Source organism: Megalops cyprinoides, chromosome 14, assembly GCF_013368585.1.
Source record: "Megalops cyprinoides isolate fMegCyp1 chromosome 14, fMegCyp1.pri, whole genome shotgun sequence".
NCBI lineage: Eukaryota > Metazoa > Chordata > Actinopteri > Elopiformes > Megalopidae > Megalops > Megalops cyprinoides.
Window position 1 is genome coordinate 31,840,605 of NC_050596.1, and position 20,640 is coordinate 31,861,244.

The 20,640-nt window shown below is 46.0% G+C and overlaps 1 protein-coding gene across 12 annotated transcripts in view; it reads right to left on the reverse strand.

Moving 5' to 3' along the window:
- Positions 1-20,640, reverse strand: part of LOC118789307 (bromodomain adjacent to zinc finger domain protein 2B-like) — an 80,130-nt gene that overhangs the window by 29,995 nt on the left and 29,495 nt on the right. For 11 of the 12 annotated variants that reach the window (XM_036545654.1, XM_036545663.1, XM_036545662.1 and 8 more), the window contains exon 3: positions 3,309-3,473. In XM_036545654.1, coding sequence (XP_036401547.1) covers positions 3,309-3,471 — 163 coding nt within the window. In that variant the 5' untranslated portion in view covers positions 3,472-3,473. Of the gene's footprint in view, positions 1-3,308; positions 3,474-10,184; positions 10,245-20,640 lie in introns of those variants that run through there. The other variant, XM_036545653.1, reaches the window with a different exon arrangement.

The following is a 20,640-nucleotide window of genomic DNA, read 5'->3' on the forward strand; positions in this document are numbered from 1 at the left end:
ATTAAAGAACAATAATTCGATAATGACCTCAGCGGGATTGGTGTCAGAAGGGGAACTCAGTGGGAACCCGCAGGGACTCGGAGTCAGGAAACGTGCCTAATTTGCACTGCCCTATAATAAAGACCCAAATTATGCAGAGCCAGGCCTCCATCACGAAAAGCCTTACATAACATAGCAACTGAAATATGAGGTTTCTCACAATTCCATATGTCCCTAGAATCCTCTGTGAAAGAGCCTAGGTTAAATGGTAAGGTAAAGAATAGAAAAGGTCATTTAAGCTGGACAGGAGTCATTTTAAATACAGTAATTCTGCCTAAAAAGGAATGATTTATCCATATGTTTAATTATTGCTTGATCTTACTTCGTAAAGGTGTTTGACTAGCTTCAGATATATTACATAACGAAGGAGTTACGAAAATGCTGAGATCATTTCTACCACTTTATACCCAGTTAAAAGGAAATTTGGTCTTACACTTTTAGATGGGTCAGACAAAAGCATTCAATTTGGTAAAAATTATTTTCTAAGCAGGAGGAGTATTGTTTGAGAAGAAAAATAACCATCAAAATAGCTTTCTCAGGGTTAGCTATATAAAAGTACACCATCGTCAGAAAACATGCAGGAATGCTGGACAGCCTTGGTCAGTGCTTACACCTCTACTCTACTTTTTAAAAAAAAAAAAATTAAAAATTAGACCACAAAAGGTCTTCCTCTTGTCCAGGCAAAGACTACTGTGTTCAAAAAGGTTTATTTTGTATTCATTAAATACCTCTGTGAGCATCAAACAGATTGGAGGTACTAGTTCTTTCACCATCAGAGTTAGATCAAAAACTGAAATTTCCCACAGACAGAGAAATGATCACTCCTCTCCATCCTAATGAATGCCATTTGGCAGCCAGCAACATATTTGTGCTTGTTTTTTTGATATTGTAGTTGTCAATTCTAAAGAAGATGATTCTGATCCATATCTTCCCTACATGAAAGCAGTCTGATCAGTTAATTACTGACAACAGAACAATCTTTGAGCGCGTGGCTTTACGATAATCTCAGTCTGCAGTAAGAAGCAAAACGAGTCTGTGCAATAAGCAGTGTTGAATTTGACTTGCATCGCAAAGCAAGATGGACGTGTGAGAGCACAGCTCCGCTTCTCACCAGCAACAAGCGATGCTATTGATCAAAGAGCTCCCAAGTTTACAAAATATAAGGGGGGGGTTATGAAAAATGGCAAACAACCAGTAAGTCTCTGCTCATCTTCAAAGAGAAAAAGCAGAGATTTAGCACAAACAGCTGAGGAGGTTCACCGCCCTGCGATCGCACCCAGCGCTGGGCACATTTTAACTCTGCACTCTGCCAGATAAGTCTCCTGGCTCCAGATTTAAAACGAAATTTGGCTCTTTGCATGGGTGCCTGAAGGACACAGCCTCCGCCATCACAGCCTGAGAACATTCTGCCTCAGGCCTCGTTCAGAGATCTGATGCGCTCCTGATCCACAGGAGAGGAGCTGAGAGAGGGATTGAGCTTTTACATTTCTTTATGGATTTTTTTGAAATTGTATCCCAATGTTGAGGGCGGTGTTAAGAGATTTCCATGAAAATACGATTCCCGAGAATACGAGAGTCGCCACTGTCAGCCATCACTGCTGCCCTAATTGAGTTTTGCTGATCAATAACGCCACGTGTGTCTCTCCTTGCATAAGCACAGGTCAGTTTTGACTTATGAATTTGCTGTTAATCAGCCATTTATTTTGAGCCGCTTTTTGTAGCAATGCAATTTTGATGACTCCTCTTTGACCCTCACACTCTACGAAATGCCTCACTGCAGATGATAATACGCATTATGGAAAATACTTCCATTTCTGTGCATTTCAGAATCACATGCTCTGTATTCATGATCAATTACAGAAAGTGTGATGCAAGCATGTGGAAAACATCCCTCCTATTCAGTTTCCACCCCAAAACAAACCCTTCATTATCCTGCTGCCATGAACACCCCAAACTTAACCCGATTAGCGTTTTCAAGGGGCCGATAGACAGATAGTTAAATTTCAGCTGATTGCGGTGATATATTTCATAATGTAATGGGAAAAGTACTTGGGGAGAAAGAATGTGACTGTAATTTAACGAGTTAACGAGACACAGCAGAGCAGACACGGGAGCGTGCGGGCTGGTGTGTAATTCAATCAGCAAGACTGGGGCAGGAACGCTGCCAGCCCAGGAGCCGTAATGTCTTTACAGTCCGCGGGGGGGAAGGAGATCTCATAATACAACCCCAGTTTGCTTTATTCTCAAAACAGCAATGTGGCGTCAGAGTAACAAGCCCGATTTCGGTATTTCATTCAAGTGCAAAATGGCTTATCGGGGGGAATCTGACAATGTGGACGTGGCTGGGGAATGTATGAGAAAACATCACGGGGTCTTTGTCTATAATGGCGTAAAAACAGGATTTTTGTTTTGCTTTGTTACATCATAAAAACATGGGGGGAAAATCACAGATCAGTTTGGAAATTTGCATTTTATTTGCTGGTCAGCCCAATCTGATGGGTTACACACCATCTCTGCGTGGCTTTGACCACTATCAGCGCTCAGAGAAAGCAGAGTGTGCTAACTGCTGCACACTCTCTCCGCAGCTAACGGAAGCGTCCGAAAACGCAGGCAGAGCGTGCATCTGAGTTGGCTGTGATGACTGCGTGCTCCACAGGGCTTTTGCGTTGTCTGGAACTCATCGAGGCGACAGCCGAGAGAGTGAGAGACTGGGGGAGACACACCCCCTCCGGCTCCACAACATAATCAGCATAATCAACACCAAGGGTTTTTTTCTTCTTTCACGAGGGGCCTCAAAAAAAAGAGGTGCAACTTAAGTGTGACTCCCAGCTAAAGGTGAATATTACAGCCAAAGTTCTGCTTGAAGCTAAACTACAATAAACAAGCAAAGCAACAAGAAAACAGGGAAAAAAAATGGAACAATGTTTATTACTTTGCGTTAATGCTGTGCAATGCTCATACCGAGCACATGCCTCCATTGGGGCAGCTATGTTTCAGGTGGACAAATAGGAGGACGCATGTATGATTAAAAAGGTGCGGATCTGCCAGTTCATCACAGCAAATAAAAACAGATACAGACTATGGCGACTCGGTGTAGGGACAATGCAAAGCAGAATGTGCAAAGATGTTATATGCACTTGGAGGAAGGTACTGCATTTTGTATGATCTCAAAATACTGTTTATATGAGGGCTGGTGTGTATTGGCCCCTGATGGAGGCTGTCAGCGGCGTGAACCTGTTTTGGGGACACGGGGAGGGGTCTGTCCTTACCGCAGGTGGTGAGGGGGGAGCCCAGGGGGGTTTGGCTGGAGACCAGGGGGCTCTTGGCGGCGGGGGGAGCTGGAGACACGGCCGAGGAGCGGGAGGCCGCGTGCGCGGAGGGCGAGGCCGACGAAGACGAGGAGGACGACGCCAGCTGCTCTCCGGACTCCATACCTGTGAGAAACGAACCAATCAGCACGGTTAGAGGAGGGCCGGAGAGCGAGGGCGGGTCTAAGAGGGGGCCGCACACACCCGAGTGATCCCTTGGTCCGTTTTGGCTGGGTGATGGCCTCTTCCCCCCTCCCTTCAAAACACATAACCACACATGCGCCTTCTGGAGGCAACATGCAGAACAGTCACCTCTGGCTTCAGTGGAACCCGAAACTGGTACTGATTTAACAGGCATAAATACTGAGTGCAGTCCAACAATGTGAGAGATATGAGGACAGGCGTGCTTTGTAGCAAACACATGGGCATAAACCCTGCACACTGTGCTAGAATATTCCTCTGTATGTTATTATTATAATTATTATTCACAAGGAATCACTCTTAATCGCAGCACCTTAAATACACCTCAGCAGAAAGATGTGGAGTGGACAGAATGGCAGTAAATTACATACATTTTATAGATGGTCTAAAACAAGCCCAGCACAAAAGTGATGGAGTTGACAGGCAAATCACTGTTTCTAAATGGAGTTTCTGTTCCTCAAACTTTAAAACTGCTAAAACAGCCTTTTTGCCTTTTTCTTTCTTAAAAACCACGGGAGACACCCTACAGTGCTCGAGTGTGATGTTGTCAAGGGCTTTCTAATGGCCGATCGCAAACAGTCAGCTGAGTCACCGCAAATGTTAACAGACCGCAGAGAGAGAGCTCATCATCCCATCGGCGCGCAGAAGACGTTCCGCGAAACGACCGCCTTCCCCGGTGCTCACCGGAGGACTCGTCCGAGGGGCGTCCCTCTAACGCGCGGGCCTCGTCCCCGCTTTGGCTTTTGTTTTCGGTCGTATTTAACAGAGCGCCGCTGTTATTGCATCATTACGAGTCAAGCGCTTTCCGAATCTCCTGTGTGACGCCGCTGTGCTGCAGGGGCGGCGGTGCTGATTAAATCTGAGAAAACAAAGCCGTCCGCTGAATAACAAGTACCCGCCGCCGCGGCCGTCAGGAGCAGCAGCGACGAGTCGCCGGTGACACCGGGGGCGCGGAGGCGGCGCTCGAAAGGTCGCGGCTTCCTGCAGCCGCGGCCGTGACTGCGGCATCCGCTCCCGGCTTAATGCCTCAGATTTATTCTGCACAGTCACACAATAATTAAAATCACATTCCTCTAAGTCACTAGGGTGCCGAAAGAATTATAACATTATTATTGACTTTATAACATTTAATTGTGACAAGGAGTGGTCTGGTTATGAAGTCACAAAATGGTTAATCTAACTACCTCTGCAGAAAATTAATATACTGGCTAGGTCTTCAAATATCCCACTAAGAACTTAATTATTTCATTACTGACAAGGACATAATAATTCCCATCGCTAGTACAAGTTGTTATTTTACAAGTTATTTTATTGTTGCTCTCATTTCTAAATAATTGTAACAATATTTGTTTATTTACATACATATATATGATAAACTACAGTGACATCCAGAAATGTGCATGTCTGCAGGAAATCTCCATTTCCTGTTTTTGTAACATTTCTTATTATTGTAACATTATATATATTATTATTATTAAAAGCTTTTTACAGTGCCTAGTTTTCAGCACTTGACTTGCAAAGTTGCCGGAGGTCAGAGAGAAATGAGCGAGAACAGCATGTTAATGCGCCGCTCGCTGCGGAGCGGTACGGGGCAGTTCCGTGGGATCTGATTGGACATCGCCGGCCAGGTGCTATTTCAGCCTCAGCGCGAGAGCCTGTCCTACGTCACTGCTGCAGTGTTTGCACGGTAAACTGTTCCCACGGTGGCAAGGTCAAAAACGCAAGTCATCTGTGGCACTTTTATTCTTCTCACCTAACAGTTACGTTGCCCTCATGGATCATTCTTCCACAGCCTGTAAACAGAATGACCGAAGGCTCTAAGATGACACTATATAACATTATATTTGTGCTGTTTATATATTTTGTTTTAGTACTTTTCCACTGGCATTCTGTTTGTTGTGTAGCTGGTCGCCGTTGCTCTTGTTACCGTTTGTCCCTGATATGGCTGTAATGCATCATACCAAGTTATGCTCTACATGAAAAGTAAAATAATAAAAAGTACTACTATTACTACTATTAATAAAAATAAATTAAATCTTTCATTATACAGAACAGTTAGACCTAAGCATGACACCTATTACCATTATGGTACACAAATAAAACAAAACAGAACAGAATGATCAGTCTTTTATGAAACATGTGATCAAATCCAAGCCAATACTGTCACTAAGTTGGATAGTTACATATGTGTGCAATGAGCCCATATGTGAAACATGACGCAAATTTCCCTTGTATTACACAGAAGTTATGCTCAATCGATACAATTAAATAAAGTTTACCTGATCTAACTCATCAAACTATCAGACACCAAGTTAAACACCTGAAACCATACATGCCCATGTAGTCTGCTTTCTGTATTATATTAGACAGTGCTGTCATAGAAAGTAAAAAGCCATTATTTCTACTGCAGTGACAACAAAATCAAAGTGCTTGCTATGCATGGTACTCTTTAATCCAAACGCCCAGAACCTAGACAACATGGAGCAAATCATCGGAATATCAGCAAACTGGCTCCAAAACCACATAAAACTGATTCCACCTCTTTACAGACAAACGCATCTGCAACAGCATCGGGAATGAGTTACCCACAGAGGAAGGGGTACAGCCTAGCAGTGGTACCTGTCTCAAAGATGTTAACCATATTTAATTAGTCAACAATATGCTTTCCAGTCACGCATTACTAATTTTTCTAGGACTGAGTCATCTTTTTGGCTGCAGTCCATCTCTGGAAGTATGTGGCTGTCAAAAACGCAGTTAAGCGGCTGAATCTTGTGCTGCTCTCAGACTGTAATTACTACAACGCCGACTGACTTCGCTCCATCGGCCGCAGTGTGGGGCATTTTTCAGCTGACTTGAGAGCTGTGGCAGAAGTTCAGAGCATAAACTGAGCACAGAAAGAGTGAAGCGAAAGCCGGATGGAATGTCTTGTTTAGTCGTCACTTTTTATTAAACAGGAAGACAACTGCAAACTATCTGCACCATTGCAAAAAAAAAAAACATCTGCACTTTCATAACTCATAATTCACATGAGCAGGAAATGAACAGGAAAAATCATTATGTCCTGCCGAGTTATGCCCGTTTTCTAGATTTCTGGTTACGAATTCTAATTACACTATTTAATGTAAAAACTGTGTTGATTTAGTTTTAATCTAATTGTAGTGGTGCGGGACCTGAGCTTACGCAGGGACTTTCTGAGCTGGTGTCTGCATTAGGTGGTAACCACAGAACAGGGCTGAACTGACGCTCTGCAGGCTAACAGTGCTTTGGAAACTCTGACTTAACCTGATATGAAAGATGAATCTTGGTTCCCCGTCTCGCCCGAGTGTTTAAGGGCGTTTGTATGCTTAGTCACATAGTGTTACACAGGCTTATTCAAATTTTACCTAGAAGATTAAATATAATTCACACAAATACAAACTGCATAACTGCACACACACACACACACACACACACACACACACACACACACACACACAGACACATACGCGCACGCACGCACCCACGGACACGCACACACACACACACACACACACACACAGACACATACACGCACACACACGCACACAGCTTGCTATATTGTCGATCTACCTGCAGCTCTGGAAGGTTATGGGCGTTATAGGTCAAAAGGAAACAACTTTCATGTACATCCCAGTATGCCTGCCATTCTGTGCCGAGCCATCAAACCACATGAGCCAGCATATTTTAATTCCTATAAGGGACGCCACTCTGAACCTATCTGCAATATCTGAAGTAATGATGTGATAACAGATGATGAGAGTAACAGATATGGAGAAACGGCTTTCAACTTAACAGCCACCAGCCAATTCTGACACACTTAGTAAAGTGATGTCACATAATGAATCTACAGGATTTATGTGAGTGACAATACAGGAGAAGTGGCTATAAGCATATTATCATACATTTTCCACAAGCAAGATAACCACCAAACCATGTGACACACCTGGCAGGTTTTTTTTTACACAGATCACGATCACTGGCAGGTGTGTCCTCTGCCTTTGGCATGGAAGACTAAAAAGAATGGGGATCAAAACAGTACTTTCAGCTTCTCTGGCTTGAAAGCCAAACAGCTGAACACTCTTTCTGAGGTGAGCTTGTTCAAAGTTCATTGTATGCCATTTACAATTTCTCTTGATTGTCCAAAATGTAGAATTCTAACAGATGCATTGAAATAAATGAGAAAATGAATGCATTCCTAATTCAAACAAAAAGACTACTATACTGTAGTTACAGCTACATTTAATTAACAAAGAAATAATAACAAAAGGTAATACCTATTTACCCATTAAGCAATTCCAAAGAAAGCTCTGAAGACGGTGAGCTTCCAGATTATGAAAAGCTTGCAGAGGTCTGATGATCCCTTTTCAATTTTACTTCTAGCAGTAGACCTACATCATCTATACACCATCAACAAATTTCTTAAATGGCAACAATAATTCCAGCAGCCCAAAAAGAGTCCCTTATTTCTTCAATTTGTTGTGCTCTTTAATACATGCTAAATGTGGAGTTTTGTGAACAAGGAAATACCTGTCATTTCTCAAAATCCACACATTTTGCCTGGGGTTTAGGTTTGACAATGATTTTCTTTATTTCTGCTGCCTCTGAGGTGGAATCCCGTTTCTGTGATTTCTCCAAAGGACCCCCCACATAGTGGTGAGGTGAAAGAAAACTGTTAACACGGCTAATAACAAAAATAATAAAAAGCATTTTGAAAATATTATGTCAACAATGATGACTACAATAATGTACATTACATTTGCTTAGCAGATGATTTCATTTTCTGTGTTATCCATTTCCAAAGCTGTATACTTACTGAGGCAATTCGGATAAATGCCCTTGCCCAAGAATACAACAGCAGTTCCCCACCTGGGAATTGAACTGGCAACCTTTAGGTAACAAGCCCTTACTTCACTGTGCCACAACACACTGACAGCCCGGTAATCATATCACATTTCAGTGTGTGAGAAAACAATCCCATCAGAAATTTAAAGGTATTTAGCATTAGAATGAGCTTAAACGTAAGCTTAATTACCAGCACGGTTTGTGGAGCATGTGCTGTACAGCCCCTGAAAGGTGTTAACCTCCCGCCTGCTGCAGAGCAGAGCACAGCCCAGCCACTGCACCCGGCTGCATGTTCCACGGCAGCAGAAACCGATGCTAACGGCCTCAGAATGCAGTGATTTATAGGCTGCACTATTCACTCTGAATCAATGTCACGTCCACAGATAAAACCACAACCACAAAGCACCCGCATCAGCAGGCAGTGAGGATACTTCAGCGAATCTGACGCAATGGCAAACGGTCAGCCTGTTTCACGACAGCCCGACGGTTCAGCAACCCTCCCACTGCCACCATGTGGGTAAATGCTGCTGCCGCCTCTGGGCAGAGGCTTCACGCGCACTGTCCTTGCGCCCCGGGGTAGGGAGGGGCGTTTTTGTTGTTTTTGGTTTTGCGGGACAGGCTGGTTGGCGTGTGTCTTGCCCGACTCCTTATTATCCGCCTGGGTGACAGATGGCCAGCACTGACGGCGGTAATCCCGCTAAGGTGCTATCGGCACGGATCAGCTGCAAGCAACGACGTCTCGTCTAATGGAGCGCGTGCGTTAAACCGAACGCCCTGAACCCCAACCCCCCCCCCCCCCCCAACCCCCCCAACACCCCCAACAACGCGTTCACAGTCAGAGGGGGCTGACTCCCTTCTGCACTCAGCTGATCTTGCCTTTCTGTCCAACCAACCCACCCCCCCCCCCCACCCCCCCCCAAAATCCCCACCCACGGCCCAACCCCCCCATTTCAAAACAGCAACCGTATCCTCTCCTGCGTTAAAACGCATAAACAAGATAAACAAGATAAACGCATAAACAAGACAAGCAAAAGAATAAACAAACAGCTTCTGCTTAAATACAGAAAGTGATATATGTGAATATGATTGTGGTCTCCAAACCTAATATGTCAGTGATGCCACACACACACACACACACACAAACACACAAACACACACACACACACACACACACACACACACACAACTCACTGAATATTCGTCTCTGCACAGTTGCCAGGTGACAATGACCGCATCTCTAAGTGCCTTAACAAATCACAGCTGGTGATCCCTCTGAGTAAAATGACAGGAGCTGCAGTTAGAGGATAGCAGTGATCCCTCTGAGCACCATCACAGAGCCTGCAGTTACAGAGGAAAAATAGCAGGACCATTCCGCTTACTGCAGAGGGGGAAACATGATGTAAAAACACAAGCGAAATACTAAACACTTCTAGTGTGGGACGATCCCAGAACAAAACACACCAAAATCCTTTTCAGCTGTGCCCCGACATGGCTGGTGAGAGCAGAAGTCTTGGTGTGTCGATGGGGGGGGTGAGTTTAGACACCCCACCAACGCCTCTTCGAAATGCCAGGCCCCGGCGCGTACCCAAGGCTGTGGCAGACCTGCGTTACCCCTTACACCTTCAAGTTCCTGCTAAAGTGTCGCCAAAAATGACGACTGGCATCCCTTCCCTGGTGCTCCATCCCTCAGAGATGATTAAACTGCGCTTTCTGCTCCAGGCCTCCTTTTCAACTGCAGAGGGAAAAAAAAAAAACTTTATATTGAGCTTGACCTACCAGGGAGCCCTGAGCGGTCCACTACCCCACTACACAGGCCTGGAGTGGCCTGTTCCCGGACGTCTCCACATCTCTCATTATCTTCACCGCCGTGATCAAACAGTCCTTCATTACGCCCGTGTGAGGGAGGTGACAGGCAGGGGGGACTTGAAAAGATGACATGAATGAAAATACACAGGAGATGTGCTACAGCGACCCTTCCACGGTTCAGTCTTTTTCCACTATGACTGAAGCTATGCGTTCAGCGAACTCAGCCACTGGCCTAGCTGTAGATCAGACATTTCTGAAGTTAGCTAGCGATGTGCCGACTGGCCCGTCTTTGTCATAGGTCAGCTGTACGGTATCTGAGGTGCTTCCCATAATCTGCCCCAACAGCAGGCAAGCCATCCTGGAGACACCATCTCGCCGTGCAACAGCAGGCAAGCCATCCTGGAGACACCATCTCGCCATGCAACAGCAGACAAGCCATCCTGGAGACACCATCTCGCCGTGCAACAGCAGACAAGCCATCCTGGAGACACCATCTTGCCGTGCAGGATCTGGCTTTGAAAATGTGCACGTGTATCTGCGTGGCCTGAAGTGCAGGGAGACATCAATCCCAGCAGGAAGCTCATTCAAATACACAGCCAAACTGCAGTCATGTGCGGGGTTATGAGGTGCGGTTGTGGTGGCTGAGCACGGCCGACGACGCCCCCGCTGCAGATGGGACACTGGTAAGCCCTGCAGACCGGCATGCGCCCTCAGCACCCCGACGGCCTGTTCCCTGGTGATCTGAGGTGGCTGCAGCTAGCCGTCTGAGCCGTAAGAAGCATGAGTTAGCGAACACCCGCGGAAACATAAATCGCCAGGATCACATCCACACGAGGACTTCTGCAAAGCAGCCTGGCAGAGGGAACTGTGAGGAGACAGGCGCAGAGCGCCCCGTTTCCCGGCTGGAAAAGAACCAGGATCTTCTCATCTTCACACAGAAGGTTTTCACAATGAACTGTACTGTGATCTTCTGTCAGACAAGTCAAGACCACCTCCTTAGGACGGCGGGGTTGACTTCTCTTTGTTTGTTTCAGTCTGTGTCTTGATTCTCTGAACGAGCTGTACACCCTGCTCCAAAACAACGCTGCAGAAAGAATGCCCCCTAAGAGAGTTTGTTTCAACTGCAGGCCAAGAGACCAATAAAATCATGTCATCTGGTTTATGTGGCAAATGTGAGGAAGTGACATCGTGTTTGACATCTTGTTTACAGGAAAAGAGTTTTCATGTCACAGAAATAAACCACCAGCTTAAGGTGCACATAAAGCTGCTGCATGAAGGAAAAAAAAAAATTTGCAAGGCAACCTGCTGAAGATTTAAGACAAATCTAACTGTTCCTTGAAATTCAATGCAAAGTTTTCTGGAAAAGGCAGCAAAAAATTTGAAAATGAATCTCAGAGGCAGTAAAAAACAGCGCATCAAGCACACACCAAGCCAATGACTCACACAACCAAAGACATTCAGCAAGTATACTTTCCATTACAGCAGCCTCAGGTAAACTGTAAGGAAAGAAACTGTACGGATTTGTAAAATGGTTTTCCACTGAGCAGGACGGAGCACAGCTGAGCTGGCAGTGCCAGCGTTTCAGTGAACCTGACACAAACCCAATTATGCCGCCCTGTCCTGGTGGCAGATGGCAGTGAGGTGTTAGTTGAGACGGACAGCAGACTCCCTCCAGACGGCATTAGAGCAGTGCCACACAGGGGCGTGTCTCCCCACGCTAAACACAGCCAGCCCACAGCCACCACTGCTCCCGAGCTGCACCGTCTCCAGCTCCTGCAGAGTCCCGTCTATCAGAACCACACCACCTCCGGTCCTTTAAGGTCTGTTTTCTTTCCATCACTGTACAATGACCACGATGAGGCTCACATCATACTCAGTATGAGGATAAATCCTGGCTATCGTGGCTGTAATAATCAGTTTTCATGAAGAGAAACTGCCTGTACTCACAAGGAGAAGTGGGAAGGCCCTCTGTCACTGCGGTATAACACAGAGCATACATCTCTGAAAGGAACCTATTTGCTGAAATGCCATTCTGGACACACTGCAAGAAGGCATACGAGATGCTAGTAGTTAGGCACTAGTAGGTAGTTTCAAATATGGGAGTGAATGGATCCTGATGAAGAGGGTGTGAGTTTAATGTGATGACACTCAGCATGCAAGTGTAACTCTGTGGGAACAGGAATCCCTGTGGACAGTATGGACCGTCTTCACCACGGCTCCACCCCAAACATCACTGCACACCCTTCCACTGGAGGCACCAAAACATGTGTCCCTGTGGATTTCAGAGGCGTGAGGAAAGGTGCAAGTGGATTTTTAAGTCTGAATAGAAAGCACACACAACTATTCAGCCCTGTAGTCTATTCAGGATCTTCTATTTGGACCAGAATGCAGACACCTCATCATCAGGCACACCTCATTTAACCACATCTGAAAAAAAAAAAATATATATATATAGAGGAGTGTGGCTTTAAAACACAACTTTCCCATAGTGTGGCTAAATCTGCCATATCAGTAAGGCCACATAAATAACCATTTCCTCCTATTGTTCACTCATCGAAACAGATCAGATTCCTGGCTTTCATCAAAAAACAAGGAAGAGCGGAAGAATGTCCCTGACGAGTAAAGAGTCCTTCCATTCCCTTACATATGTGGATGTGGATGTATGCTTGTAAGACTTATCTCAGGTCTGATAGAGGGGGTGTGCCTCTCAGTGACGGCACAACGATCTGACAGTCTCAGTCTCCTCCTTAAAGTGGCAGAAAAGTCAAGTCTGACCCTAACTGGATATATTCAGAAATCTCGATTTTGCCAGAGAGCCTGTTTGGGGCTGTGGTTCATATGCTCATTAACACTCAGTTTCCATAAGCCGAACGCAGCCAGACCGGTAGGCCAATGCTTGTTAGAAATAATTACACACTAGTTTTTTAAACTCTGGCTATTACTGTGCGTTAAACAGGGGAAAAAGCAGAACGTGTGCATTTCTGAAGCACTCAGCTGCTCTTTACCTTTCCACTACATCAGGATGATTATCCGCTGCAGACAACAAGACAACTAGGAAATGACTATTTAAATCAAACCGGCTGAAGTCATGCTGCAATCTGCTATTTTTAATCAGAAAGAGGAAACAGTGAAATACAGTAATTGTCAGGTTCAGTGCAGGGTATTTAACTCCATAAAGGCACAGCCTTTTCATGGCAGATTTCCTGCTTTAAATGTAAAACCCTGAAAGTATTTCTGCAGTGAAATTCTCTAATGGTTCCATCTGGTTTTTGTTTTCTCCTCTTTCCTCTCGACTGTGAGACACAAAGGCATTCGTACACCATTGCTCATCCGGAGCCTCTCGGACACAGGGCGGTTTGGTGCACACACTCAGCAGCTAGAGTGACAGTTTACCTCCAGGTGGATCTGAGCACTGAAAACCAGACCGGGTTTCTCCTCTGTGCGGTAAGAAAAGAGTCATCAGTTTTCACATGGTATAAATTAACATCTCCCACACATGTATGGGGGATGAGGTTTTCCCTCCAGTCTAAAGAAAAAAGAGCAGGAGAAAGAAAGACAGAGAGAGGGAGAGGGGGAGAGAGAGAGAGGGTGAGCTCCACCTGTGGTTCAGCTAGAAGGCTTTTCTCCACAGCTGATATGCATAATGCAGATGACACACATGTGAAAGGCAAAACAAAGAAAACCAGTCCCTGCTTTCATTCAGGAACAATGGGGGATTCTGCAGGCATCTGCATGCTCATCTTAACGCTCCCGTCTTTGTGGAAAAAAATACCCTACACTGTCAGCACACATCACTCTCCCACTCCGCAGTTTTATCTGATCCCTCAGCTCAGATCAGTAGAGACAGGTAAACGGAGCGTTAAATATACATTTACAGTTTTTATTTGATGTGGCTTTGAGTGAAGGCCATTTGCATCCAAAGGACTGCATGCCTTTTTCATGTGGCAGTTTTTTGGCCCATCTTGTTCATATACAAATGCAAAGAATATGAAATGGCAATTCTGGAAATAAGCATGCCTGTATTTGAATGTTTTTAAATGAATTTATGTGTGAGAAGGGCCGCTTTCCTGTTGATGTCTCACGTTAATGGACATTAGCCCATGTCATTAAAAGGAATGTGGGGAAATCAAACCTGTAGCGTATCTCCAGTGACACCAACACGCAGAACCTAATTAACGCTTTTCCCTACCATACAAATGATAATTGCTTTTGCAGTCTCCTGCAAAGTGCTAATGTATTTGATAAAAAAAAACCTCAACAGTTTTGAACTCCAACAGCTTGTTCTGCTTCCCAAAGAGTGTGATGCGGCTGTCTTATCAAAGCCGAGGTGGCGACTCGGTAAACGAGTAGCGTGGAAGAGAAAAACAAATCCCTCGCTCAGAGACGGGGTGTGGAGGAAGGCGTCTGTATCTGCGCGAGAACAGCAGGCGCTGCAAGAATGGTGAAAAAGGATGCAATCACCTCGCGCAAGACGGATCCAAATTAAACATGAGCCTAAGCTGCCCGTGCAAAGGTTATCCCTCATTCTGTACTCCTGAATAATACACACCGGCCCTCAGGTGATTCTTCTCCTCCTTTTAATTTGCTGGTGGAATATAAGGCAATCACCTGCATTGGCAATCATCAATTAAGAATGATTTAGCTGGGAGGGGAAAAAAACAGACCAGCGCTGATCCTTTTCCTCCCCACGCAGTATTTAACACCAGCTCCTGCAGGTAAAAGAAGTCATAACACTGCATGTTCCTGGCAAGAATTCATATTTAATAATACATCATTTTTTGTTCACGTTACAAAATCAAGAGGTCTGTGCTGCTGAATTATTATGTTCCCGTGGAAGGCCACTCTTCATAACTGCAAATATGAAGGCAGAAAATACGCATCTTAGAGATGGGAAATCTATTAGAGATACATATATTGTTATTATTGGTCCATAATGTGTGTCACACTTCCGTTCTTAATCCACTTCCATTCCTTACTGAATAGCGACTAACAAGGAAATGGCACCAAGCAGAGGCCTGCATCAGCTGCCGGAAGGAGGTCACAGTCTCTGGGGCAGTATGCTGTAGAGGAAGGAGCCCATCGTACCGCACAGGTGTTCCATGAGGAGTCTTCCATGCTGTGAAATCAAATGTAACCCCGGTGACCTGCAATACGGGGACGCTGTTGCGAGGGGAGATGGGGGTCAAACCTGTACGATCCCGAGAGGCCCTGTGATAAAAGGCAAACCTCGGCAGCCTTCGTGTTCGGCCTTACGGGACGAGCGGGGCACCCCATTTCTGTTATTGGGAAAGGGACGGGGGGCAACCGTGACTTTTACCCATTTCACCGCGCAGTCAGGTGCTAAGGTGGCCGAAGCGGAGGCGGGTCTGGGCTGCGGTAAACGCGTTCGGACGGCCTCCCGGCTCCCACCGAGGGATCCGTCTCAGAGATAAAACCCCCTGCTGCATAAACCAGGCGTCAGCGCACGGAGGCGAGGGGACGCAGGGGCCGGGATGCAGCCGCGAAACACACCCCCCGACAGGCCCCGATGGAGGATCCGTCTCCCCCCACCCGCCCGCTCGCCCGGGCGGCTCCCGACGAGAGAGACGGGCGAAACCAGAGGAGGAGAGAGCACACCCCACACAGCCACACTCCGCTAATTTAATTCACTCCATCTCCGAGCGCAGTAAATCCGCGGCCGCAGTGAAGTTTAACAGCAGCGCGGGCCGCAGCTGTGAGCTCGGGGTGGGAGGGTTCGGACGAAGACATCACGTAAAACATTTATACGCTTGTATACCTTACAGATACAGGTCCCGAGATTCCACACCGCAATCTGTACTCCGTGCTGCGGAGGCCCGAGAAGGTGTGTGTGTGTAAGGAGCTCGGTGTGCTGGCATGGCTAAATTAAGCCTTTAGGCTTTCCAGGGTGCCTCCTTGCTTTCGACTTTGCTTGTTTTTAAGGGTTTTTGTCTTCTTTAGTTAGCCTAATTGTCCAATTATAATTTAATTTAAAGAGCTGCCGGTTCATTTTCCTGAGATGTTTCCATTTAACACCTTCTGACTAAACATTATTAAACAGAACAGATTAAAAAAAGCTAATTACACCACGTTTGTAAGCACCATCTGAAAATTAATTTGGAGTTTGTATCACTGATTAGCACACACTTTGTTCTCACTGGTGTTTGCAGAGGAATTTAAGACCAGAATGAGGGAAAAACAAACCCAAGGCACTACGTTTACAAGCAACTGTCTGAAAATCCAAACGGACGTGCTTTCCAAAACTGAGTAATTCCACTGTATGGCGATGAACTTTAACAGAAAACTCCAACACTCCCTGCCCTCCTGGCTAGCCTTAGCTTCCTCCAGCGGCAGTAACACAGCCATCAAAGTGAAAGCAGAGGTGGAGTGCTCACCTCACCTCTGTATGCAAACATGACCCCTCCTTCAGGACACCAGCTCTGCACAGACAAATCTACACTCACTTTCACTTCCTGCTCTGCAGAAAGAGTCTGATTTATGTGAAACGGACCGAAAACCGGCCTCCCTGTGAGAACGCATTAAGGAGAACGGGGGCAGAGGTTTTGGGAAGGTTTTGTGATGGCCTCCTGTGTAGATAACAGTACTAAGGGACTTCTTCGTGTCCTTTAAATGTTAACCCTTCCTGCCCTGCGACTAGCGAGAGCCTTACGATTCCCATAAAGGAGAGGACACTGTTACCTACAGATACTGTCAAAGCAGAAGTGCATTCTGGGACATGGCCAAGCCACATATGATATCACAGTTGGCTGCCACAGTGGTGTCAGCACAAAATACCTACCATTTTTCACCGCTTTCTGTCACCCTTCTCTTTTCAGGCATGTTTAAGCAGCCAAGCCTCCTCATTAGTTCTAGTTACAGGCACTGTAATGTGGAAAACAGCACCACGGGCAGTGTATTGTCAAAGGGGAAACATAAGAACCATGAACTCAGCATTCGATGTGAATGGAACCCATGTTAAGAGAATGGCAGCCGTGGACACCAGCTTAACAGCATCTGTCAATCATCCTGAGAGTGGCGTCCCATTGCCCGCATCACTGCCCCACCCTCCCTGTGTCTCTGCCCCTTCCTCCCTGCTCTGCCTCCTCCACGGCCCCACCCACTCAATGATGCCCTCTTCACAGCTCCGCCCCCTCTGCCACTCTGCCCAATCACTCCCTTTCCACCTCTTTGTCCCCTCCCCACATTAGGACAGCAGCCACTGACAGGCACTTTCCCAAGGCAACACATCCCCACCCCCACACAGACAGCCACCTCATCACCACATACAGCAGCACAGGCCTCAGGTGACAGCCCACAACCCAACCAAAGGAAAATAACATTACATTATAGGCATTTAGCTCTTATCCAGAGCGACTTACATAGGTTACAATTTTTTTTGCGTTACCCATTTATACAGTTGGATATTTACTGAGGCAATTCTGGGTTGGGTTAAGTAACTTGCCCACTAAGCTACTCTGCTTCTCATATATAAATAACACTACAAGACTGACCTCCGCTAAAAACAATTTAGCAGTTCCATGTAGCAACTCAATGAATGTAGCTCAACAGAAACGGCAATGCAGCATTTGGCAATACTCTAACGCTTTAGAATGATTTTGATGCCCCCCCCCACAGTGTAATATTACATACAACCGAAATATTTACTGGTACACTTAAACAGCCAGTTTGACAAGTCTGGAATCACCCATGCATCATCTTCGTGGGAAACTGCTTCATATGAGTTTTAGTTTTTTTACACGCCCAGCTGCAGAAGTCTGAGGTAATCCTGACTCTACAGTAAATGACTCGATCTGTGTTTCATTTCGCAGATCTTGCTTCACACACATCGCTTCACAAAGAGCCATCACAAGCAAAGCCACTGCAGGCAGACCCTGTGGCTCATGAACGGAGCTGAACAGAAGAGTCCGGCTGGCTGAGGAGTCCCAGCCACTACTAATGCAGCCATCAAGGATTCACCACTGCACGGACAGAGCTTTCACTGTTACACCACTGCAAACAGGGGCTGTGACTGACACAGTGTGTTAATACAGACACTGTCAGCTGTGGGGAGCCCATCTCAGACACTGCTGGTACAGGGTGTATCTGGGCTTTCGTTGTTTTCCACACTGATATGCTTGGAGGGCTGATTCTCATCGGAAGGAAGGTGGGGCTGTTCCATCCCAAGCCTGAGACACGCTTCTGTCCACAGAGACACGCCATGGAGGCGTGACGTGCTCACGGCGTGCGGTGGGAGAGTCACATGCCACCGTGTGTCACCCACCCGCCTGAGAAATTCAGGGTGACATGGCAGGGGGTGCGTGGCGGAAACTAGCAAGCCCTAATGGGGGCCTGACCGTCATTCCCGCTCGTTGCCGTCAAGGTATTATCTCCCACGCGATTAGCATAATGTAATCAGTTTTCCGAAACTGCCTTTTAATTAGAAAGAGCCGGCCACGTTGTCTCATAGATCAACCCTTCAGAAAGGTATCCCGAAAAAACATTCTGTTGATAAATCGCACTGAAAGAAGTGACGGAGAAAGCCAGCGGTGTAGCTGCACTTCGGCTCTCTCATTATATGATTGACACATGGCGCTAAAGAGGTGCGCATTTCCAGACTTCCAGCTATTTCAGCTACAGAGCATGTGTTGCTAATCAGGAAGACTCTGCTAATTCTACACTGCGTTTAGACCATGATGCATCTGCCTCTTGCCATTTTAGATCAATGAATCGAATCGCACTTCATTCAACCTTCAAGCTGCTTAATTTACATTCGCAAAAAACTGTAACATCGAAAACACTCTCCAAACAGGCACCTAAGTACACCCTCTCCCTTCGGTGAATCGGGAAATTCTACGAATGATTAAACTGGCAGAGCATTGCTGATCCCGGTACTTCAGCCTGCTCAGAAATGTCTGACGCTCCCTTGCATCACTCCTGAAGTAATGAATAACTTTCAGATCAAGACGCTGGCGCAAAGCTCATTTTAACCTGCTCCGACCTTGGTGGTTCCTTCTTGAAATAACAGACCAGAGAATGCCACCGGGGCGGAAATATAACTGACAATGCACAGCCATTCCTGACTTCCTTTGGAGTCGTTCCTGGTTTTACTGGAAGCAGGTTGGCACAGGATAATCTGCCTGTGGGTGGTACATTAACCTACTTTCCGTAAAACCTGGAACGGCTTAAACCACCGTGCACTGGGAACGCAATCTCCACCCCTGTGACATTACTCTGTTTGTTTTTCTCAGAGTGGTCCGTCCCTGCATCAATTCCGTCTTCCAAATGTGAGGGGAAAATCATGACTGATTAGCCCTCTGCAGATAACCCAAAGCAAGCATAAACCGATTCCAGTAATGGTGGAAATTTGCATTCGTAACGAGGAGGGGCAGCACTCTGGAGATGTTGTGCGCTCCCAGAGACGCGTAAAAAAATCCTTACGCTGGAATTTTTCACTTCTGCCCTGCATGGGTTTGAAAGCCCAGAAGAACACGCAGCTCGGGTTTTACAAAGATGATGTAAAGAAAAGCAGCTGCATACAAACCAGCTCACATGGCTAACGTGCTAACGTGTTCAGCTAGCGCTTTCTGTAACAGGAGGAGCTGCCTCAACCCTGAAAGCTAAGTGGAGTGGAATGTGCCGTAGACATTAATCAGACGTTTCTGGCTTCACTGACTCTTACTAATTTGTATAAAATTGCTGTATCTTCAGAAAGACATGCATCAAGTGACTAAAATTCCCACCACCTGTCTGAGAGTCAGTGACCTCACATTCCGGCTCCCCAGACATCAGATTCCACTTTAATTTTCCTCCCTCAGCCTGAAAGGAAAGTGATTTCACACAAAAATAGCAGCGATCATCAGCAGCAGGTAGTATTAGGCATAATCAGTAGAAGAAAAAGCCTCAAAGAAAACCATCCCAGCAGCCACCTTTCCAGATGACTCTAAAGCACAGGGCCATGACAGGTGTAAAAAAAAAAAAAAAAAGCTTTCAGATTCATTCTTTTTTCATTTTCTCAAAGAATTCAATTAAAGCAAAATGCGGCCTTCTGAGGTTTCCAGGAAAAAGTCTCAAAATGCAGCAGTTTAGCATTTAGCTGCACCGAATACAACCGAGCCTCACAAAACTGGCCTAATTTCTGCTTTGCCGGAGAGCCACTTCAGAATCCAGTTCTTGGGATTGCCCTGGGCTCACCAGAGGCTAAACTTAAACGACAGTTTAAAACCCATGCACAGGATTTTAGCATTCACACAGATTTTTCTGTCAGTAAACAACTTTTAAGGGAGAAAAAAGACTACAGGATTCAGGCAGCCACGAGGCTTTCAAGCCCAACGGAGGGCAGCTTTGCGGCACAAGACTTCAGTGCCATGAGACAAACCGCCCAACATTACACAGGCCAATGGTGCTACACGTGAGCCACGGGAAGTTAAAG